Raw genomic sequence first — 23,250 nt, forward strand, 5'->3', positions numbered from 1 at the left:
CTCAGCAGAGATCCAGAACCCAGAGGGATTATTAGCATGGTATATGAAATGAAAGAAAAAAACACAGTGAATCCTTCAGTTCTTAGAGGTTAGTCATCTTGGATGATTAAGGATATGAATTATTTCTATTTTTTATGATTTACTTCCATTCAATTTTGGTTTTTATTAATCTGTTTGAAAAGAATATTCTTGCTCTAAAGAAGATTTTTTCTGCTCTGTGTGAAAAATACCAGTTTTTTCTTTGTATATCCTAAAATTACTTTGCCTTGTTTACCTTGCTTAGGATCTTTTTAAGTGTCATTTAAAAAATTGTATTCATTAGTTATTGTTTTCTAAAATCAAAATAAAGTTTCTCAGTTGCCTGATACCTTTCACTGGAATTTATATTTCTCTTCATTAATAAAAGAACTATATACCTTAACAGTAGGTAGTAAAACTTAATCAGTAAAAATATTTGTGCTGAAATATTAATTTGATAATTATAATTGTGTAATTATCAAAATTAGTCAAAGAGACTTGCTGGGGGGAAAAATGACTTTAAGTATTGAATAAAGTAAGTAGAATGTAGTTTAAGTTAGAACAAAAGTTTTCCAGGCATTACATACCTGTTGCCATGAGTTTCAGATATAGGAATTATACTGTCAAAGTTGGTAAGTTGAAAGATCAACAAATAAATGTGCTATATTTAATTTTAAAAATTAGTCAATTTTCCAATTACATACAAAGATAGTTTTCAATGTTCATCCTTTTGCAATATTTTGTATTCCATATTTTTTCACCTGTCTCCCTTCCTATCCCCTCCCCCTGTCAGCAAATAATCTGATATAGGTTGTACATATAAAATCTTTTTAACATACTTTTGTATTAGACAATGTGTGAAAGAAGTATTAGAACTAAGAGGGGAAAACATGAGAAAAAAAACATAATAAAAGTTTGAAAAATGAAAAATAAGTATGCTTTGCTTCACATTTAGAATCCAGAGATTTTGCTCTGGATGTGGATGGCATTTTCCTTAAAAAGGTCTCTCAGAATTGTTTTTGATCATTGAATGGCTGAGAGGAATTATATCAAACATAGCTGATCATTTCAGAATATTGCTGTTAATGTGTACAATGTTCTTTTGGTTTTTGCTCATTTCACTCAACATCAGTTCTGAAAATCTTTTCATGCTTTTTCTGAAGTCTGGCTGCTTATGGTTTCTTACAGAAAAATAGTACTCTATAATATTCATATAGCATAACTTGTTCAGCCATTCACAAATTCATGGGAATCCCCTCAATTTCCATTTCTTTGCTACTATAAAAACTTGTAAATATTTTTGTACATATGGATACTTTACCCTTTTTATTATCTCTTTGGAACATATACCTAATAGTGTTTTTGCTGGACCAAAGGTTATGCACAATCTAATTTCCCAGTGGACATAGTTCCAAATTGTTCTCCAGAGAAGTTAGATCAGTTCAGAATGCCACCAACATTGTCTTAGTGTACAGGTTTACTCATATCTTCTCCAACATTGATCCTTTTCCTTTTTTTTTTTTTTTGACAATTTAGCCAATCTGATGGGTGTGAGGTGGTAACTTAGAGTTGTTTTAATTTGCCTTTTGCTAATTACTAATGACTTGGAACATTTTTTTCATATGGCTATAGATATGAAATTTCATCTGTAAACTGCCTGTTCTTATGTTCTTATACTTTGAAAATTTATTGATTGAGGAATGACTTGAATTCCTATAAATTTGTCTCAATTTTCTAAATATTTTGGAAATGAGTCCTTTATCATAAGCACTATATGTGAAAATTGTTTCTCAGGTTTCTGCTTTCCTTCTAATCTTGACTGAATTCATTTTATCTGTGTAAAAACTTTTTAATTAAATATAGTCAAATTATCCATTTAGGTTCTCTATCTCTTTATTATAAATTTATCCGCATTCCAAAGATCTAACAAATAGACTATTTGTAATTGGTTTATAGTATCACCCTTTATGTCTAAATCCTGTACCCAGTTTTGATGTTATTTTGGTATTGAGTGTAGGATGAAAGCGTATGACTAGTTTTTGCCTTCCTATCTTCATTTTTTCCAGCAGTACTTTGTGAAATCATGAGTTCTCAGCCCATAAGGTGGAATCTTTGGGTTTTTCAAACAGTAGATAGTCATAGTCATTTACTATTGTTTCTTTGGTACCTAATCTATTCCATTAATTCACTTCTCTTTCCTAGCCAGTACCAGTTTTGATACTACTGCTTTATAAGATAGTTTTTAGATCTGGTACAACCTTCCTTTTGATTTTTTTCCCAATAATTCCCTTGATATTCTCGACCTTTTTCTCCTCCAGATGATAATTTTTGGTAGTTTTATTGGTATGACATTGAATAAGTAATTTAATTTTGATAAATTTGTCATTTTTTTTTAATTTGCTGGGCTTAACCATGAGCAATTGCCATTTTTTTCAATTGCCTAGGTCTGACTGTGTAAAAAGGTGTTTTGTAAATGTATGCATATAGTTTCTGGGTTTGTCTTGGGAGATAGTTTCCCAAGTATGTTGTATACAGTTGCTTTAAATTGGATTTCTCTTTCTATCTCTTGATGTTGAGATCTGTTGGTAATATATTGAGATGCTGATGATTTATGTGGGTTTATTTTATATTCTGCTACTTTATTAAAGTTGCAAATTGTTTCAAGTAGTTTTTTAATTGATTTTCTAGGGTTCTCTATATCATTATTTCCTTGGCAAAGATTAATAGTTTTATTTCATGAAGAAAATTCATTCAATATTCTTTTCAATTCTTTTTTTGCTAAAGCTAATATTTCTAATACAATATTGATTAATAGGCATTCTTGTTTCATCCCTGATCTTATTGGGAATGTCTCTAGTTTATTCCATTACATATAATATTTGCTAATGGTTTTAGAGAGATACTGTTTATCATTTTAAGTAAAACAACTTTTTCTTCAGTTTGGTGAATATGTCTACAGCCCTATAGACATTTTTCTCCCTAATTTCTTTTGATCTCCTCCTGTTTTTAATTCCATGGTGCTTAAAATAATACTATATCATACTGTAAAATTTAGGTCTCAACAGGATTCACGCTCACATTTATCCAACTAAAAAGTAAAAAATTAAGCAGATTAGTTGTCAATACCCAGTAAAATGTAATCAACATAGCTTTCATGGGGCTATAATGGCATTCATTTTTTTAACTTTTTTTGTTAGAGATTGGAATGTGCCTTATATTTTGTACTAATTTTAATTAGTAAAAATTATAGCTATTAGGATATTAGTTTTATATTCATTCACATGTAAAAAAATGAGATTTTTAAATAGTTGCACTTCTGCAAGTGTTTTCATGTACGGTTTCTTTATGTGTCCTTTTCTTAATTTACTGTTAAATCATCATCAGTGATTTATTTATGTTAATGATATAGCACAGTGTCTCTGGGCACATAAGAAAAGAATTGGTTTTATAGTTAAAAATTTTAGATCCAGGGTTTACAATTTATGAACTTTAACAAAATAATTTCCTCTCTTGAGTATTTGGCTCTCATTTGCCACATCTTTGGGAAGTGATATCTCTTTGTGGTTTAACGTTAGCCCATTGACCTCAGAGGATTAGAGAAGACAATAAAATAAATACTTAGACTTTTTTAAAATAAAAGACACCATGGTTTCATTTTAAATAGACTAGAGAGGGGGGATAAGAATACAGGAACCTACTGAGGTTCAGGTAATTGAGTAATTCAGAGTTGAAAATGGTGCTTCAACTGGATTTAGTAATTCTATTTAAAATTTTTTTTTATTTATGGCAATGGGGTTAAATGACTTGCCTAAGGTTACACAGCTAGGCAATTATTAAGTGTCTGAGGTCATATTTAAACTGAGGTCCTCCTGACTCCAGGGCTGATGCTCTATCCACTGCACCACCTAGCTGGCCCTGGACTTAGTAATTCTTAACTATAGCACCTGCAATGCTGCTTTCATTGATGATTTCAATTGGTCAGAGTGGCAGAATTGAAAAATATCAAATAGTGTGTCAGATATTTGGCTCAGAAAGGCTACAGAGAATTTAGGAGCACAGTGATAATTGAATCTCTATGAGATTGGGATATGCCTAATAATTTGATATTATCTAAACAGAGAGCTTTGGACTAAACGATCTCTTGCTAGCTCTAGCAATCTATAAATTTCTGATATAATCCAGTTCTTCAAAAATATATTAGTATTCATCCTGAATCTTCTTTTAGCTTCAGAATACTTTTTAGTGATCATAGGCCAATACTGTGCTCTAGATTTGTTATGGAAAGAAAATCAAGGACTTAAAATTTAGGTTAAAAGACAGTATAAAGTTTTCAATCTATCAAGGTCCATAAGAAACTCAGTTCCTAAAGAAGAGAAAACTCTATGGGGGAAAGAGAGCTTCAGAATGTCAGCAGTATCTCATAGAAATTTATATTGAATATATATATATATATATATATATATATGTAAATATATATATATATATATACATATACACATATATACATAAATATACACATACATAAAACATATGGTCAAGGTGGGTTCAAAACCAGTCAACTACTTATATTACCTAGGTTTTTTATTTGTTTGTGTGTCGTCTGTGTCTCTGCGTGTGTGTGTGTGTGTGTGTGTGTGTGTATGTGTGTGTGTGTATGTGGCAGAGGACCAAAATTCACTAATCTGTTATTCTTTCCTTATCTTTAAGAGTCAGTGAAAGGAATAATGCTATTTATCTTTTGGTTGGCATTGCCCATACATAACATATGGGTTTTATATGACTGTCTACTTAAACTGAAATGGAAATCTATTAAAAATGCATTATTTAATTCACTAAAAGGGAAAATATTATTGCTTTTGTCTACACAGACCTCTATGTTCTTCAGATTACAAAATTTTGGATGAGGAAAACTTACTTCAACTTTTTCACTCTGAACAGCTTTCTCTAGTCAAATATAAGCACTAACAATCTCCATTTGTTCTTAAATCATTTTTTCCATTGAGCTCTAGGATGAAATCCTATGAGAGGGAACTATAGTTTTCTTTTCTGTTTTTTTTTTTAAATAGGATAACCTGAAGGCAGATACTTGCTCTCTTTCAAATTTATATTTCATCAATATGTCAAAGAAAAGGACATAATTAATCATTAATCTGTTTCTGACTGATATGATCATGCAGAATGTAGCAAAAATTATTATTAAACAACATTGATGAACAATCTCTTTGATTTTTTTCTATTAGTTATGAATATTTTAAACCTTCTTTGCCCAGTTTTTGGTTGTACCTTCGTGGTTTTATCTTTTTTTTGTTGTTTTTTTGTTCTTTTTTTGCAAGGCAAATGGGGTTAAGTGGCTTGCCCAAGGCCACACAGCTAGGTAATTATTAAGTGTCTGAGACCGGATTTGAACCCAGGTACTCCTGACTCCAAGGCCGGTGCTTTATCCACTAAGTCATGGTTTTATCTTTTCTGAGAGAAGAGAAAGAAATCAAAATCATATCTAACAGCCCTTTGAACTTTTGGTACTGTTCTACTTCTTTTTCCAACTATAACTGTTCTAAAAGAGATTAAAAAACCAAAGTATCTTCTCATAAAGATGTTAGCTAATATATAATAATCTTTTGCTTTCAAAAGCTTTATAAAATAGTGAAGGAATAAAAATTGAGACAATTTTCAAAAGGAAAAACCATGCTACCAATAAATCCTCCAAATTGTCAATAAGAGAAGAAATACAAATTGAAGAAACTGAAATTTTGCTTAAGAAATATAAGAATGGTAAAACTCCATTGCTGGAAAAGCTATGAAAAAACAAGAACATTGATGTCATATGAACTTGTGTAGTCATTCTGAACTGAAAGATTTTGGTAACTATGAGAAGTGTAATGACCAACTATAATTCCAGAAAACTGTTGCTAAAATTTGATATTTCCATGACTAGAAAGTAAGTCAAGCAAGCAACGTATCTCCAAAACCTACAAGTTGATATTATTAAAGGAAGACAGGAAAGACTTACAATTTCATGAAAAAGCACCACTTTCACCTATTATGTACATGCAAATGACCTATTTACTCTTTAATATCAGAGTTATAATAAAAATTAATATAAAATTCTTGTCTCACATTAGTGATTTATAAATGAAAATACTAAGTAGAGAGACCACATGATTTCCCAAAGGCTCACAATGAATTCATTTTTATAATGCCACAACAATTATTAGATAACACTTTATGCCTTTCAAACTGCATGAGAGGCTTCCCTTATGCCAGGTGTCCAGAAATCATTACAAAATGAAGAACGGATAATTATGGAGTACTTGGAATAAAAAAAATCCATTACTTGGCCTCAGTTATCTGAATTGACCATCTGCACAATTCTAATTCACCCAACAATTGCATAATTCTGACTGGATATGACTATACATAGATCCTACAATTATACTGTGTGTGAATTTGGGACCACTAAATTGTTAGATGATCTAAAGTATGAAAAAATTCCTTGCTTTATAAATTCAGAGAGAGAGAGAGAGAGAGAGAGAGAGAGAGAGAGAGAGAGAGAGAGAGAGAGAGGTGGAGGTAGTAAGGAACCTGTGTGGAGAATAGGCAAAGGATAGACTCAGTGCTGATTATCACCTGGTAGCTACTACTTGGAATTGCTCCAGTACTGCTCCAGATTTCATAGACATAATAAGCATTGCCCTTTGGGTGTCGAACAAAATTTAATCCTTTCAAAATCAACAGTTTTATGCAAATAAAATGTAAGCTGTAAAATGCCAGAGATAATTTAGTTCCCTGCAGTTCTCTGAAGAGTTATAAATTGTTCTTTAAAGCCCTATACAGAGATGAGAAGAGTCTACTAGATTATAAAGTCTCTTGGAAATTTTGAATTTTATATCTGAGTTACATAAAACATGAATAGAACTGCTTTGATGTTTTTTGTCCATCTGGTTATTTCTTGATGTGACTGTTCTACTCCACCAAATAATGTCCTTCACTCAAATATAAGTTAAAGTCTCTTTGAAATACTACATCCTTTTTTCAACTGACTGAAATATATATGCTTGTGAGTAATGGTGTTCTAAGAGATTATAAATATGTGCCAATTTTTTTTTATTTTTCCCTTTACTCCCCCAAATTCTGCAAAAGAAACATCTATTGACATTTTAGACTTGGATATATTTTATTTTGATCCAGACCAATTATTTCATTAGGTGATGAACCTCTTTCCAGGTAGCAACTATTTTGTATCAGATGAGGTGTTCTATACCTCACAATCATAGTCTGTACCAGTTAGCAATGAGTTACCAAGATATAGAGAGATTAAGAGTCTTGTTCAGAGTCACAAAACCAATATGACCAAGAGGCAGAATTTAAAAAAAAAACAAGTCTTCCTATCTTTAAAACTGATTTCCTTTAAGTTATAACACAATGCCTCTCAAAGTGGATTTGGAAACATTTAAAAAAATTGATAAGGAAAAATAGGGCAACCTGTCATATTCTTCTTTATATGTTTCATGGAACTTATCAAAGTTAAATTCAATAAGCATCTCATAAGGGCTTACTTCATGACATGCACTATACTAATTGCTGAGGATTAAATGACAAAAATGCCTTACACATAGTAAGCACTCAAATATTTGTGGAATGGATTAATGAATGATTAAATTATATATCTGAATACTAAGCAAAAGGATAAACTTTTTGTTGTTAAAAGATGGCTCCTTATCTCATAATATTGTTATATAGATTCGTGTTATGAACAATAATAACTGATATATACCTATATATCTTGACATAAAAGTTATTTATAGTATTATTATTTTTATTTTATAATTTTTGTACTTAATATTTTAGTTTATTCAAGTGCATGTAGATAGTTTTCAACATTCATTTTTATAAGATTTTGAGTTCCAAATTTTTCTCCCTCTCTCCTAAGACAGGTTGTACATGTACAATCAATCATATTAAACATATTTTCATATTAGTCATACTGTGAAATAGGAATCAGAGCAAAAGGCAAAAGCCATGAGAAAAAAAATAAAAAAGTTTTACAAAGTGAAAAATAGTATGTTTAAATCTGAATTAAGACTTCATGGGGCGCAGCTAGGTGGCACAGTGGATAAAGCACCGGCCCTGGAGTTAGGAGTACCTGAGTTCAAATCCGGTCTCAGACATTTAATAATGACCTAGCTGTGTGGCCTTGGGCAAGCCACTTAACTCCATTGCCTTGCAAAAACCTAAAAAAAAAAGACTTCATGGTTCTTCTAATGAATGTGCATATCATTTTTCATCATGAGTCCTCTGAAATTGTACTAGATCATTGTTTTGCTGAGAAGAGCTAATTGCATGATGATTGATCATCAAACAGTGTTCCTCTGCTATGTACCATGTTCTACTTGTTCTGTGCACTTTACTCAGCATTAGTTCATGTAAGTCTTTCCAGGTTTTTCTGAAATCCAACTGCTCATCATTTCTTACAGAATAATAGTATTCCATTATATTATTATATCAAAACTTGTTCAACAATTCCCCAACTGATAGAGAACCCCACAATTCCCAATTCTTTTCCACCATGAAAAGATCTTCTAGAACTATTTTTGTACAAATAGGTGCCTTTCCCTTTTTAATGATATCTTTGGAACACAGACCTGGTAGTGATGTTGCTAGATCAAAGGGTTTGCACAGATTTATAGTCCTTTGAACATAGTTCCAAACTGCTCTCTAGAACAGTTGGAGCTGTACAGAACTCCAGCAACAATGCAATAGTGTGTCAATTTTACAAGACAGTTAGCATTTATCATTTTTTCTTATGATATTAGTCAGTCTGATAGGTGTGATGTGATATTCAGAGTTGCTTCATTTTGTATTTCTCTAATAATGAATTATTCATTATTTTTCCACATGACTATAGATAGCTTTAATTGATTCACATGAAAACTGACTTTTTATGTCCTTTAATCATCCTTTAGGGGATAATTTGTAGTCTTATAAATTTGATTGAGTTCTCTATATATTTTAGTAATAGGGTCTTTATTAGAAACTCTGGCTGTAAAACACGTTTTATAATCTTGGTTTCATCACTTTTGTGTAAAAACTTTTCAAATTAATGAAATCAATATTGTTTATTTTCATTGTATAATGTTCTCTACATCTTCTTTCATCATAATGTCTTCCTTCCTTTTTCTATTGCTCTTATAGGCAAGCTGAGCATTGTTCTCCTAATTTGTTTATGTTAATATTCTTATGTTAATATTCTTTATGTCTAAAGTATATACCCATCTTTATTAGTAAAGGGTGTGAGATATTGGTCTAGGCCTAGATTCTGCCATAGTATTTTCTAGTTTCCTCTGCAGTTTTTGTCACAATTTGAATTCTTGTCCCAGAAGCTGGTGTCTGGGTTTATCTAGTACATTTCTATAGTATTTATTCTTTTTTTTTAGGTTTTTGCAAGGCAAATGGGGATAAGTGGCTTGTCCAAGGCCACACAGCTAGGTAATTATTAAGTGTCTGAGACTGGATTTGAACCCAGGTACTCCTGACTCCAAGTTTGGTGCTCTATCCACTACACCACCTAGCTGCCCCAGTATTTCTTCTTAATAACATAACACACTTTGTTTAGCCCTTCCTCAAACTCAATCTCCAGTTCTCTGCCACCAGAAAGGAACTGCTGTAAATATTCCTACACATATAGGTTCTTTTCTTCCCATATTTCATCTCTCCTGTTATGTAGACATAGCAGTAGCACCACTAGACTAAAGGGTAGACATGATTTTATAATCCTTTGGGCATAGTTTCAAACTGCTCCTCAGAATTGTTGAATCATTTCGTAACTCCTTCAAGAGTGCATCAATGTCTCAAATTCTCTACATTCCTTCCAACATTTGTCATTTTCTCCTTTTGTCCTATTAGCAAATTCAATAGGTATAAGGTAGTACCTCAAAACTGTCCCAATCTGAATTCTACTATCAATAGTGAGTTAGAATATTTTTAAAAAATGATTTAAATGGTTTGCGTTGATAATCTCATCTGAAAACTGTGCATACTTCTTGAGTATTTTTTGGTGAATGGCTCTTATTTTTTATGAATTTGACTCAGTTCTCTATGTTTGAGAAATGAGGTCTTTGTCAGAGAAATGTTTCAATATTTTTTCCTATAGTTACAATTGCTAACTGTATTTCCCTCCATCCTGTTTCATTGCCTATATTCTATTCTCTCTCTCCTTTCATCCTGTCCCTTCTCAAAGGTGTTTTGCATCTGACTACCCCCTCCCACAATCTTCCCTTCCTTTCTATAACCTCACCCCTTTATCCCAGCCATTTCTCCTTTTCCCCTCTAAGATGAGGATAGATTTTTATACTCAATTGTGTATTTTATTCTAAGCCAATTCAACGAAAATAAGACTCACCCCTTTAACTCCCCTCTTTTGCACTCCATTGCAAAAACATTTTTTAAATACATTATTCCTTCTGATCTGAAACTTGTCCATATTCTCTTTCTAACTACCCTAAAATGATAAAACTCACATGAGTTATTGATATCATTTTCCCCAGTAGGAATATAAGCAGTGCAACATCATTAAGTTCTGTTTAATTTGCCTTTTCACTTACCCTTTTTATATTTCACTTAAGTATAGTATTTGGAGATCAAATTTTCTGTTGAGTTCTTGGTCCTTTCCTCGGGAAGGGTTGCAAATCTATTAAGTCATTGAATATCCATCTTTTCTCCATGAAAGTGTATGGTCAATTTTGTTGGGTAGTTGATTCTTGGTTTTAATTCAAGATCTTTTGCCTTAATGTTGCTTGTTCATTTCCCTATCTATGGCTTGATTTTGACTCTTCATTAAGGAGGAGTTCTATTTCCAGGGTGGAGGATACACAGTCCCAACTTTTTTTAAGAATTGTTTTTCAGGTAGTCTATTGATTCTTTAAAAAAAAATATTTATGGCAATGAGGTTAAGTGACTTGCCCAAGCTCACACAGCTAGGCAATTATTAAGAGTCTGAGGATGAATTTGAACTCAGGTCCTCTGACTCTAGAGCTAGTACTCTATCCACTGTGCCACCTAGCTGCCCCACACTGTCCCAACTTTTAAGGGTTTTTGTAATTGTTTTTGTAATTGTTTTGTAATTGTTTTGTAATTGTTTCAGAAATACTTCTAGCTCCACAAGTTTTCAATTTTTCCCAGTTCTTATGAGAGGTTATTACGACATTTTTGCCAGTGCTCTGCCACTGCTTTCTTTATATAATCCTTCCAGGGCACTCTTTCCTGCCCTGGAACTGTGAGGAGAGTCCCTGCACTACTGAGGCAGTAAGCTCATATACCACTTACTTTATTTTTCCAATCTTTTGTTTAATTTCAAGAAGTCTTTGGGGCTTCAGAAAAATCCATATTTCCCTTTGAGACTTAACATATAGACATTTTGACAATTTTATTCTTTTCTATGCTTGTGTTTTGACCTTCCCTGTTGCCACAGCAGTTTTCTGTGGTCAGGGCTTTATTTGTTTTTTGTTTTTTTTTGTTTTTTGCTCATTTTTTTCATTTTTCCTCCTGGGGTAGAGGAGTATCTCCCATGCTTCCTGGGTCCCTGACTTTCTGTTCCAGGGCTTGGGTACTTGTGGCTTGCCGAGTGGACTGGAGGCCAGCCTACTCACACCTGTTGCTCAAGGGTACATGGACTAGCAATTTTCCCCCCACACTGGGGTTGGACACCTCACAGCTGGCCTGCTGAGCCAGAAATTAGGGTCCCTGGTTGCGGAGATGTGCTGCAGCAGATTGTAATGCTAGTTTTTGAACACAGTCTGCCTTTTACCTAAGTGAGACAGACCCTTCTTGAAGTCCTTCTAAGTTATCTTAAATTGAAAAATTTTTTTATTATTTTATGGGTTCATTTTGAGGCTTGATTTAAAATTGTTTCTAAAGGAAAAGGGAGAACTCAAGGAAGTTTTTGCTTTTCTCTGCCATCTTGCCTCCTTCTTCCATGTAAAAATGAAACAATATAAAACAAAAGAAACAAAGAAACAAACAAAAAAAAAACCCTAATGTTGAGAGAGTCAGTGCTCTATCCACTCTGCCACCTTGCTGACCTCCTCCATTTCATTTAAATAATTATTCCTTATTTTGTTGAAGACATTATGCCTGCCCAGTGTCATGTTTATAAGATAGCATTCAAGCCTAGTTTTTCTGATTCAAAATCCAAACATGCATTCATTATCCCACATTGACTATCAAAATATCCCATGGTCAGGTCATATAATTTTCAAAAAATATAGATTTTTGAAACATGATGATAATTAAGTTTGAAAAGAGAAACTGACTGATTTCTTTGTCTGATTTAGACAAAAAGCAATCCTGCTTAAAAAGATGGAAGTTACACTGGAAATCTGAACTCTGGGAAAAGATCTAGTTTTCATCTCCATCGTGATTCAAGCAATAGAAAAGTTTCTCCCCCATCTCTATTTCCCTCCATTCCATTTAGTTTTTTTTGCAAGTCGATGGGGTTAAGTGACTTGCCCAAGGTCATGCAGCTAGGTAATTATTAAATGTCTGAGTTCAGATTTGAATTCAGTTCCTCCTCACTCCAGGGCCAGTACTCTATCTACTGCGCCACTTAGCTGCCCCTCCTCCATTTCATTTAAATAATCATTATTTTGTTGAAGACACTCTGCTGCATTCTGGGAAGTTGAAGATAGAAATGGTAGGAAAAATACTTTAGGAGTTTTCTGACATATTGTAGAAGCTTAATAATTGTTTATTAAATTAAAATTAAAGGAGGAAATATGCATATATAACTGATATAATTTATTAAGAAAGTCCTGGTTCTGGAGTCAGAAGCTCTAGGATTAAATTCTACTTCTGATGCTTACTGTCTGTTTGATTTGGGGCAAATATTTTAAATTTGTGGGTCTCATTTTCATCAATTGTAAAATGAAGGAATTGGATTGGATGCATGCAGCATTTCTTTTCATGTATAAATCCTAAGTATAAAGGAATTTGTTCAGATAAAATACATTAAGGAATTTAAAGAAGGAAAAATCACTTTCTTCAGCCTTAACAGGAAATCTGATAATGATTTGTTCTCATATAAAACATGAGTTGGGAATTAATTTCACAGGAAGAAGATAAGCAGTGTGTTAATTCTGCTGCCTTATATTTTTAACAAAGTCTCATATTATTTTGAAACACTATCAAAATCTGGACTATAAGATTCAATTATTCGGCATTTAAAAGTCTTATAAAAACCCATTTATATATCATGCATCATTTATTGGTTGGTTTGGTTATTCCTTTTTCTCCTTTGTCAATAAATACAATAAAGAGTCTGTTTTCTTAGAATCTAATTGAGCTTTTTGTTGCTATGGTTGTCATCTATAAGATAAGAAAATCTACTCCCTCAAATTTTTGACTTTAGTTCATTATGTGTAAAATGGAAAAAAAAATCTTTTTACTATCTACTTCACAAGATTATTCACAACATTAGAAGGAATTTACTTTTAGAAATAGGAAAGTATTATCCAAATGTCTTCTTCTTCCTTACATGGTAATCTCATTCTCTTTAGGAAGATACCTTTTATATTCTGATGTTATCGATATGAAATTGTGTTTTTTGGGTGAAGAAACCTTCCCAGAAAAGCACTTTGGGTGTCATTTTACCTTTAACCTCACAACAACCTTGTGTGGGAGATGCTCTATCATTCTCATTGACAGAGGAAGGATTTCAGCCCATATCTAGCTACCCTCAAGTCTGTGTATTGATATATAGATATAGAAGGAATATATAGACATGTCTATATAAATATGTCTATATAATCTCTCTAAATCTATGTTTATATATCTATTTTATATCTATGTATAAATATAAATTTTTCTGTCTCTCTATCTATAGAGCTGATGTGTTTTCTAAACTTTCTATTCCATAGAAATAACAACCTTTTAGGAAAGTTCTTCCTAATTACATCTCTAAATTTGCTTTATATTGGCTAATAGAGGCAGGCAAAATTAAGCAAACATTTTCATTAAGGAAGCTATAAATCAATGGATACCAGGGTTCTCAAATACCCTTTCTATTTTGAATCAGTGAGATTTTTTTTATTTATGGAAAAATGAAGGGATTGGTCATATTGTACATCATCTGTGATTTAAAAACATCAATAAAGACAAAGAAGTCACTAGTTTACAAGAAATGAAACAACTTATTCACTAAAGAATTTACAAAGGTATAAGCACTAAATATCTAGTGAAAAATATCTTAGCAGAATTTGTAAAGCTGTCAGTAACAGCATAGCATCAAGAGAGACTTGATCTTATGTAAAACTGCTTTTATGTTTTTCAGGTTTCTCTTATTTCAACATTTGAATGAAAATTTCTTGGGAAAATAGAAACTCCAATTTCCAAGTCTGATCTATTTATTTAGATTGTTAACCATAGACCTTAAGCTATTTTCAAACTTTTCTGTAAAATCACTCCATTTCTGTATGTTAGTCCCCAGATATGCTTGATTCTAAAGAAAAATAGACATGATTTTCACCTCCTCTTTGGCAGAACAAAATAGGACAATGCACTGAATCCTGAACTTTTGGATGAAAGTCATTTAATGCTCTATGGGAGGTATTTCGGTCACATCAAAACTTTTTGAGAAGGAAAAAAATCAAGAATTTTGTGGAGCAGCTGCAATAAGGCAATCATTTCCTTTTTCATTTTCTCATATGTCCAAATATTGCAAGATACCATCAGTGTGACAAATTTCTTGCAGGGAAAATAACTCTGAATTGCCTTTAAGTTGCCAGGTGAATGGATTCACTAATGCTTTACTCCAGAGGAAAAAGAATCAGTTTGAAAGTAAACTGATAATGTGATTTGAGAGTAAACTTTTTATTTCCTGGTTGTGAAGAACTCACTACCTATTTGTAAGGGGCAACATTTTATGATGATAGAATTTGGGCCAATTTCAATAATGCATACATGCTAGAGAAACACTTAAGAAATTTATAATCATTTGAATTTAGGATTTCCCCAAATATTAATACTACTAAGATAAAATATGGTATATTAGTAATGAAACATAATGCCTTATCACCAACATAAAATATCTATGATTTATCTAAAACAAAGAAGATATTTCATTAAGAATTGCTAAATCAATCATCTATAAACATTCAAGATAGATGTTCATTATTTTTGAAGAAAAGAAGTAGAATGAAAATCTAATTATGCTTTCAATGCCACTTTTCTCTTACTGGTAAATATGTCAAAGTTTCAATTCTTACTTGCATATTATTTCCTAACGGCATTTTTATCACAAATTAAGTACTAGGGCACATGTGACTTAAAAATAGTCTACAACTAAAGTGCAATTTATTTGTCTCTAATAGGATATTTTTGTGAATAAGATAGTAGCTCTCTGTAGGCTTTTAAATAAACTATAATTAGAAGTAATTTAAATATTGATAGAATAATTTGTGCACTTTATGCACATTAAAATATTCCATTATTTGGAGTAAATGGATCTATATTTGGAGATAGGACACAGGGTAAATAAGGAATGTGTAAAGCACAGATCATTTTAAATAATAACTAAAGAATAACTGAATAATAAAATGCTTTGAGAAAACTTCCATGTGATTTATTTTTTGTAATCAAGAAAGAATAACGTCAATAAATTTCACATTTCTCTATTGGATCCAAGGAAATTCTCCTCATAGGAATATCTAAAAGAATGTACTCATTAAATGTTTGTTGTTCAAAAGAAAGACTGAGGAGATATTGAGTGATTCCATGAGAGGCTTCATCTTTTACCAGTCTTTAACTTTCTATGAAATCTTAAGTCAAGAAATTTCTACAGTAACACTAGATTTATAAGTTACCAAACCATCTGACTAAATTTTAGAATAATTGACTATTCTCATTGTTTTACCAGGTATAATGTTCCTGGTTAGTTAAGCATATTATATTTAGAATGTTCAAACCATAATTAAACAGTAACTTATAAGCAAAAATAGGTAGCATTTGTGCCATATACAACAATTTTTTGACGTTGATATTAATTTATTGTGATAGACTTTAGAAAAATATATGCTCCTTAGAGTAAGTACTTCCCTCTTTGATTATTGTTAACTTTTGGTTAGATGATTATTTTAGATCTGATCAACCAGTTAGATGGTGCAGTGGAAAGAGCATGGGACTGTGAATCAGGAAGACTCATTTTCATGAGTTCAAATCCAACTGCAGAAACCAGTTATGTGACTCTGGGAAAATCCCTTAACCCCATTTATTTCAGTTTCTTTATCTGTAAAATGATCCAGAAAAGGAAATATTAAAGCATTCCAATATCTTGCCAAGAAAACTCCAAATAAGGTCACAATGAGAAATGACTGAAAAATGACTGAATAACAACAAAAAAGTTAGTGTTAGGTTGTGAAGGGTCCTAAATGGAAAAAAAAAATTTAGTCATTGCTAGAGATAAGAAGGCATTAGAAATTATTGAATAAAGAAGTGACATGAACAAGATCTATGCTTTAGAGTTATTTTTACAGCTCTATGGAGGGTTGAACTGGAGCTGAGAGAGACTAATGGACAAGAGACTAATTAAAAGACTATTGTAATATAGGTCAGGTAATGTGGATTTGAAGTAGTATAATAGGTGGATGGAAAGAAAGCAGTGGATTTCTGAAATGTTCTGGCACTGGAATCTATGTTTGATTGGAAAATTTGGGGAAATTAGAGAAAAGAGTTACACATACACAATAAACAAGGGAAACTATAATTTCAAAGTTTATAATTACAATTAATTTTGAAATCAAATCAGTAAGTGTATGTAATAATATAACTGATAATCAGTTTTTTTTTACCAATCACAAACATTGTTTTGAAGTATAATTTAGGGCATGTCATCATTTAGCATTGTAACTAAAATAATATGCTTTACAAATGATAAGGAAATTGATATTACAATGTTCTAAATAACATTTATATTTGACAAAAAACTAAAGAATTTTGGGTGTTCCTTACAATTCTAAGATATTTTTTATTTCATTCTTAAATAGTAATATATGGTATTTTCAATAAAAGCCATTATCAAAACCTTTCATGTGAAAAAACTAATTGTAAATAAACTAATTGTAAAAATGACTGGAATCATGAAAATGTATTATCCTCACCTTTTATGATAAAATATTTCAGAATATAACTGCTCATATGTATTTGCATACCAGAAAAAATATTGAATTCTTTTTAGTCAGCTATTCTTTCAGCCTTTACCTTCCTTTTTTTATTTAAAGGTTTTTGCAAAGCAATTGGGGTTAAGTAGCTTGCCCAAGGCCACACATCTAGGTAATTATTTAGTGTCTGAGGCTGGATTTGAACTCAGGTACTCCTGACTCTAGGGCTGGTGCTCTATCCACTGCCCCACCTAGCTGCCTCACCTTCCATTACTTTTTAAATGGCTATTGGCAAAAATCCTCAAAACATCATCCCAGATTGAAATTTTCTTGTTTTCCAAATCTTGGCATTTGAATGTGATGGAACACTATTCTATAAGAAATCACAATAGACAGGATTTCAAAATAATCTGGAAAGACTTGGATGAACTGGTTCTGAATGAAGTAAGTAGAACCAGAAAAACATTGTACACAATAACAGCAACATTGGATAATAGACTATGATGGACTTGTTCATTTCAGCAGTATAATAATCAAAGACAATTCTAAAAAGACTTTTAATGGAAAATACCATCCATATCCAGAGAAGGAACTATAGAGTTTAAATGCAGACCAAAGCTTGCTCAATTTTTAAAAGTTACATAAAATATAATTTTTTTCTCTAATGTTTTTCCTGTTTTGATTTGATTCTTCTTTCACAACATGATAATTATGGATCTATGTTTATCATGGCTATGCATGTATATTCAGTCTATTATTAGATTGCTTTCTGTCAAGGGAGGAAGGGAGAAAAATATGAATCTCAAAACCTTGCAAAATATGATTACTGAAAAAACAACTGTTTCACATAATTGGAAAAACAAATAAAATATTGGAGAAAAATTTTTTGTTTTCAAAATATTTCTTAAAATTTGTTATCAAAGAATAAAATAGATATTTTTATATATATATTCATGTATGTTTGTGTACATATATGTATTTGTATGTCTGTGTCTGGGATGTAGGGTTTGCTTAAGGGAAACTAGTACCTCTGGTATTTTTTTCAGAATTGCTTTCACCTACATGTGGCTCCAAAAAGCTGTAACAGGTACTGTGGCCACAGCTGGTTAACTCAGATGGAGGGTAACTGAGAGGGTCTCAAAACCCTTGATGGGTTAGGGTAGGACCTACCCAAGCATATAATTTCCATTGTTGAAATAGACAGATGAGAACAATGTGTTTCCAACTGTATGAAGCAGGTACTGAACACTAAGAGTTTGGTTAGATATATAAGACTCCAAGGTCATTCACTGCATCTAAAACCATCACTAGTTATCCTGACTCTGTCTTGACACTGGACTATGATGATACACAAAGAGAGAGAGAGAGTGAAGACAATGGCTTCATCTACCTCTGCCTCACTTTTCATATAGATCAGATAGCTTTGTACTTCAGACCATCACAATTAAAGGTGGAAGGTCTAAGAGGAAAGATCATATTGACAATTAGCCCATCAAGATATAGGTTAGGATAAGCAAAGTTGCTGTATAATATCATCACATAGTATAGACTAGTGTTTTGCTTGGCATTGCTGATGTGTCATGATGCCTCACTGATACAAGAAGATTTGAAACCATCAAAGGCCAAAATACTCCTGCAGGACTCAGACTATCTCCAATAGTCCTGTACCTTAAAAATCAAGCCCCGGGATGGAATAAATCTGGTAAACGCAAGTCAGAAGGATGTCTTGCACAGTATACCCCTCACTATAATAAACATTATTATACAATTCATGCTTTCAATCATTTGATTATTTGGTCTTCATTATTTGAAGGACTGGTAGTAGTAGTGGTAGTAGAAGTAGTCAAAGTAGTAGTAGTAGTAGCAGTAGTAGTACTCAAAGTAGTAGTAGTAATAATAATTTTAGTAGTAGTGCTAGTAGTAGTAGTAGTAGTAGTAGTAGTAGTAGTAGTAGTAGTAGTAGAAGGAGGAGGAGAAGGAGGAGGAGGAGGGAGTAAGAGGAAGAAGAGGAGGAGCAGCAGCAGCAGCAGCAGTAGCAGAAATAGTAGTGGAAGAGGATATTAATTCATACCCAGATCAAGACATCATCCATACCATTTTACCATTCCTATTTCAAAGTCCTCTAGTGAAAGGCAAGTGACAAAGCTGCAAGTGTGGATACACTGGGAACTTTAGTAACAATTCTATTCACAGGCAGACCAGGTTTCACTGGAAACAGCAGTAGCATTCAAAAATCCCCTGTATTTCTGAGCAGCCCTTTTAAATATGGTACTGCTTACCTGGTATGAGGAAGGGACTAGAAAAGTTTGCTTACCCAATCCTGGTCTGATTGTGACTGAAGATGAGGAACCCATCCTTAATTGAACATGTATCATATCCAAATAGTAGATGGAAGTGAAACATGGCTGATAAATGAAGATCAGCTTACTGAAATCAGAGCTGAACATATGTGTTTCTGGAGTGACTACAGTGAAGTGGTATGCCTTGAAGCTGGAGTAAGGTTTGCAATCAAAAGTAATCTAGCCAACAAACTTATTTGTCTACCAAAATGAGTAAACGACAGGTTCATGACAGTGAAATTGCCACTTATGGGAAAATACCATGCCATCATCATCAGTGCCTATGCACCACTATGATGAATTCTGATGAGGTCAAAGAAAAATGTTATGAAAACCTGGAGACCCTTCTCATCGGTGCATCAAAATAAGACACACTTATGATGCAAGGTCAGGGTAAGATTTAGTAGACTCAGACTACGAGATAAGGCAGGGAGTCTTTAGGAGGAATGGAATTGGAAATAGCAACTGGTCATTACTACTGAAGACATGTATCTCATGACCTTCTCATAACCAATGCTGTCTTCTGCTTATCTAAATGCTTTAAAACTTCTTGGATACACCTTTAAAGCAAACATTAACATATAATAGACTGGGCTTATAAAAAGAAAAGGCAGACTTGATAAGAGTGAAAAAGGCAATGTTTGGTGCACAGTGCTGAAGAGATGACAGATTCATTGTCTCCAAACTAAATATTCACATTGGACCAAAGCAGTGACTCCAATTCAAAATGACTTACATAAGAATTAATGTCAAGAGATTAGAATGTGACTCTGAGCAGAAATAGTTTTCTGCTAAATTGGAGGGGAAGTTGAGCCAACACACAGTCAGCAACAATGGATTGCAAAAGGAGGAGGGAGTTTTCAGAAGTTTGGTATACAGTACCACATTTGCTCATCTTGATCTGAACACTTGAAACATCAAAACTGATTTTATGAAAATGATGGGGAAATACAGAAGATGCCCACTGAAAAATGAGGACTCCACAGGATACTTCATTCATTTCTAAGAAAGCAGCATTTAATATCAAAAGGAAAGTAGAAATGAAGCTTAGAGAGATGTAGGATTCTTGGCTAAGTAAGAAGGCAGGTACAATTCAACTTCATATAATAGTAATACCCCTAAGTGTGTTTATATCGCTGTGAAGGATATTTATGGGACACGGACATATGTTTTATCTTAACAACTCAATGCTTATGTTGCCACATTGATTAATGATAGGGACATGATCATAGAGAGATGGGCTTAATACTTTCATAGCTTTCTTAACAGACTGTCTTCAGTCAATGAATAAGCCACTGACTGTTTATCTGAAGTTGGGGTCAGTCCATCCCTATCTGATGTTCTAACTAAAGAAGAGGTATTGACTGCCATCAGTAGCCTTTCCTGTGGTAAGCACCTTGTGCTGATTCCAGCTGAGATTACAAGGTGGGGAATCCATTGCTCATATAAAGGCTAATTGTCAAGAGGAGCTTACTCCTAGGAGTTCAAGGACACCTTCATTGTCCAGCTCTCAAGGGGAACAAATTGGCCTGTGACAATCACAGGGATGTTTCTTAGTCATTGCTGGCAATATTATTGACATAGTTCACCTTCATAGACTCATCCTTCACCTGGATGATGTTTATGTACTGGAAGGCCAGTGTGGTTTCAGAAATGATGAAGGAACAATCAATATGATATCTGCTGCCAGACAGCTTCAGGAAAAAGTCCATGAGCAGAAGAGAGATCTGTATACAATGTTTGTAGATTTGACTGAGGCATTTGTTATCATCAGTCATGAAGGCTTATGAAAAATTATATTAAAATTCAGTTACCTGAAGAAGTTCATCAGAATTGAACATTAATTTCATAATGGTGTGATTGTGCAGGTCCTGGATATTGGAAAGTGCTCTCATGATTTCCCAGGCACAATGATATGAAATAAGCCTATGTCCTTGTTCCCATTCTTTTTAGCATGATGGCTTCAGTCATATTATCAAATGCCTACACTGAGGATGAGTACAGCATCAAGGTCAACTATGTCACTGATGGTAAATTATTTAATTTAAAAAAGGCTTCAAGCCAAGATGAAAATAGAGGGAGTGTTGTGCATGATCTTCTGTTTGCAGATAACTGCACTCAATGCAGCCTCTGAAGTGGAGATACAACAAAGTATTGATCACTTACCTTGTGTACTTTCCAAGTAGATACACATTAATAATGAGATTGACACTCATATTGCAAAAGCTGGCTCAGGACTTAGGAGGTTCCAAAAGAAAGTATGGGGGAGAAGAGTATTAGATTATCAAATTGAAGGTCTACAGAACTCACTGTTGTATGCCTGTAGAACACAGACAATCTACCACACCAGGTGAATCATTTCCATTTAAGCTGTTTTAGGAAGATTCAGAAGATTCATCTGGCAGGAGAAGATACCAGACACTGAGGTCCTTTCTCAAACTAAACTGTCAAGCATTCAAACAATTCTCCAGACAGTGCAACTCTAATGGAATGATCACATTTGAAGGTCAAATATACACTTGCCAAAAATACTATTTTATAGAGAACTAACATAGGACAAGCACTCACCAGGGGTCAGAAAAAGTAAGACAAGGACACTTTGAAAAATCTCTCTTAAGAACTTTGATTTGCAGTTTGGGTGATACTGACACAAGACCTCCCAGCATGGCAGGCTCTCTTCAGAGAGTATACTGTGGGATACTGTATGCTATGAGTGAAGACAAAATGAAGAAGCTCAAAGGAACCAGGAGGAGCAGAAGTTTTAGAGCATCCACTGTAGCTGATCAAATGGACTATTTGTGCCTGATCTGTGGTAGAACATTTTGAGATTATATTAAGTCTGATCAGCCATAATCAGACAAATTGTAACTTGTCTCTAACATAGTGATGTCATTTTAGTCTTCTTTGATAATGAGGGACAAAAGTCAACCTCTCTTTGTTAATGTGTGTGTGTTTGTGTGTGTGTGTAGTGTGTACTAGATGTATAGCCAAAATGAAAAAGCTATTAACAAAATTTTGAAAATATATTTAGAATATTTATTTTAGTCTCTCATATCTATTACTTACCTGCTTGTGAGCATGGTCATATGAATTAATATGATTGTCAAACTCCTGATGTTTGTAATACTGTTTGTCACAGAGTTCACAGTAGAAGTTGGCCTTTAGATCTTCTAGAGCCTTTGCTATTGTGTTCTCCTTCTCAGCATAATCCTGGAGAAAAAGATTGCACAAAGGGGAAAACACTTTAGATCTCTTTCAGATTTTGACTGGATTCAAATGGACCTTGAGTTCAATGTTTTAATCACATTTAATGGGTAAAAAATTAAATGTAAAGCACCCATGTGAAATTATATGTATGCGTGTGTTTGTGTGTGTGTGTGTGTGTGTGTGTGTGTGTGTGTTTCTTTTCTTTCCCCTTCTCAAAAGAAGTGCTTATAAATACTTCTTGCCTACCTGAGTAAAGAAGACTAAAGGTCAACATGAAAACAATGGAAAAGTAGAAACATGAAAATCATTTTAAAAGAGAAAGGAACAGAAATACTCAATTGAGACAACTCTCCTTTAAACAGAGAGAACTGTGAAGACTGCTGAGCCCATTCAGCTGTGTACATTTCTGGCTTCAATAGGCAGAAGTTTCCACTTTCAAATCCTAACAACTTAAATGTGCCCTAGAGATCTTTGAATAGATCTGTATTGATATAATAAAGAACCGAATTTTCTTGAAGTCTAGGTATTTTCAATCCTGA

The 23,250-nt window shown here is 33.1% G+C and overlaps 1 protein-coding gene across 2 annotated transcripts in view; it reads right to left on the reverse strand.

Moving 5' to 3' along the window:
* The window catches only part of ZNF804A (zinc finger protein 804A), a 528,903-nt gene that overhangs the window by 87,863 nt on the left and 417,790 nt on the right, over positions 1-23,250 (reverse strand). For both annotated transcript variants that reach the window (XM_074215547.1, XM_074215548.1), the window contains exon 2: positions 22,571-22,714. In XM_074215547.1, coding sequence (XP_074071648.1) covers positions 22,571-22,714 — 144 coding nt within the window. The remainder of the gene's footprint in view (positions 1-22,570; positions 22,715-23,250) is intronic.

This window comes from Macrotis lagotis, chromosome 1 (assembly GCF_037893015.1).
Source record: "Macrotis lagotis isolate mMagLag1 chromosome 1, bilby.v1.9.chrom.fasta, whole genome shotgun sequence".
In the NCBI taxonomy this organism is placed as follows: Eukaryota; Metazoa; Chordata; class Mammalia; order Peramelemorphia; family Peramelidae; genus Macrotis; species Macrotis lagotis.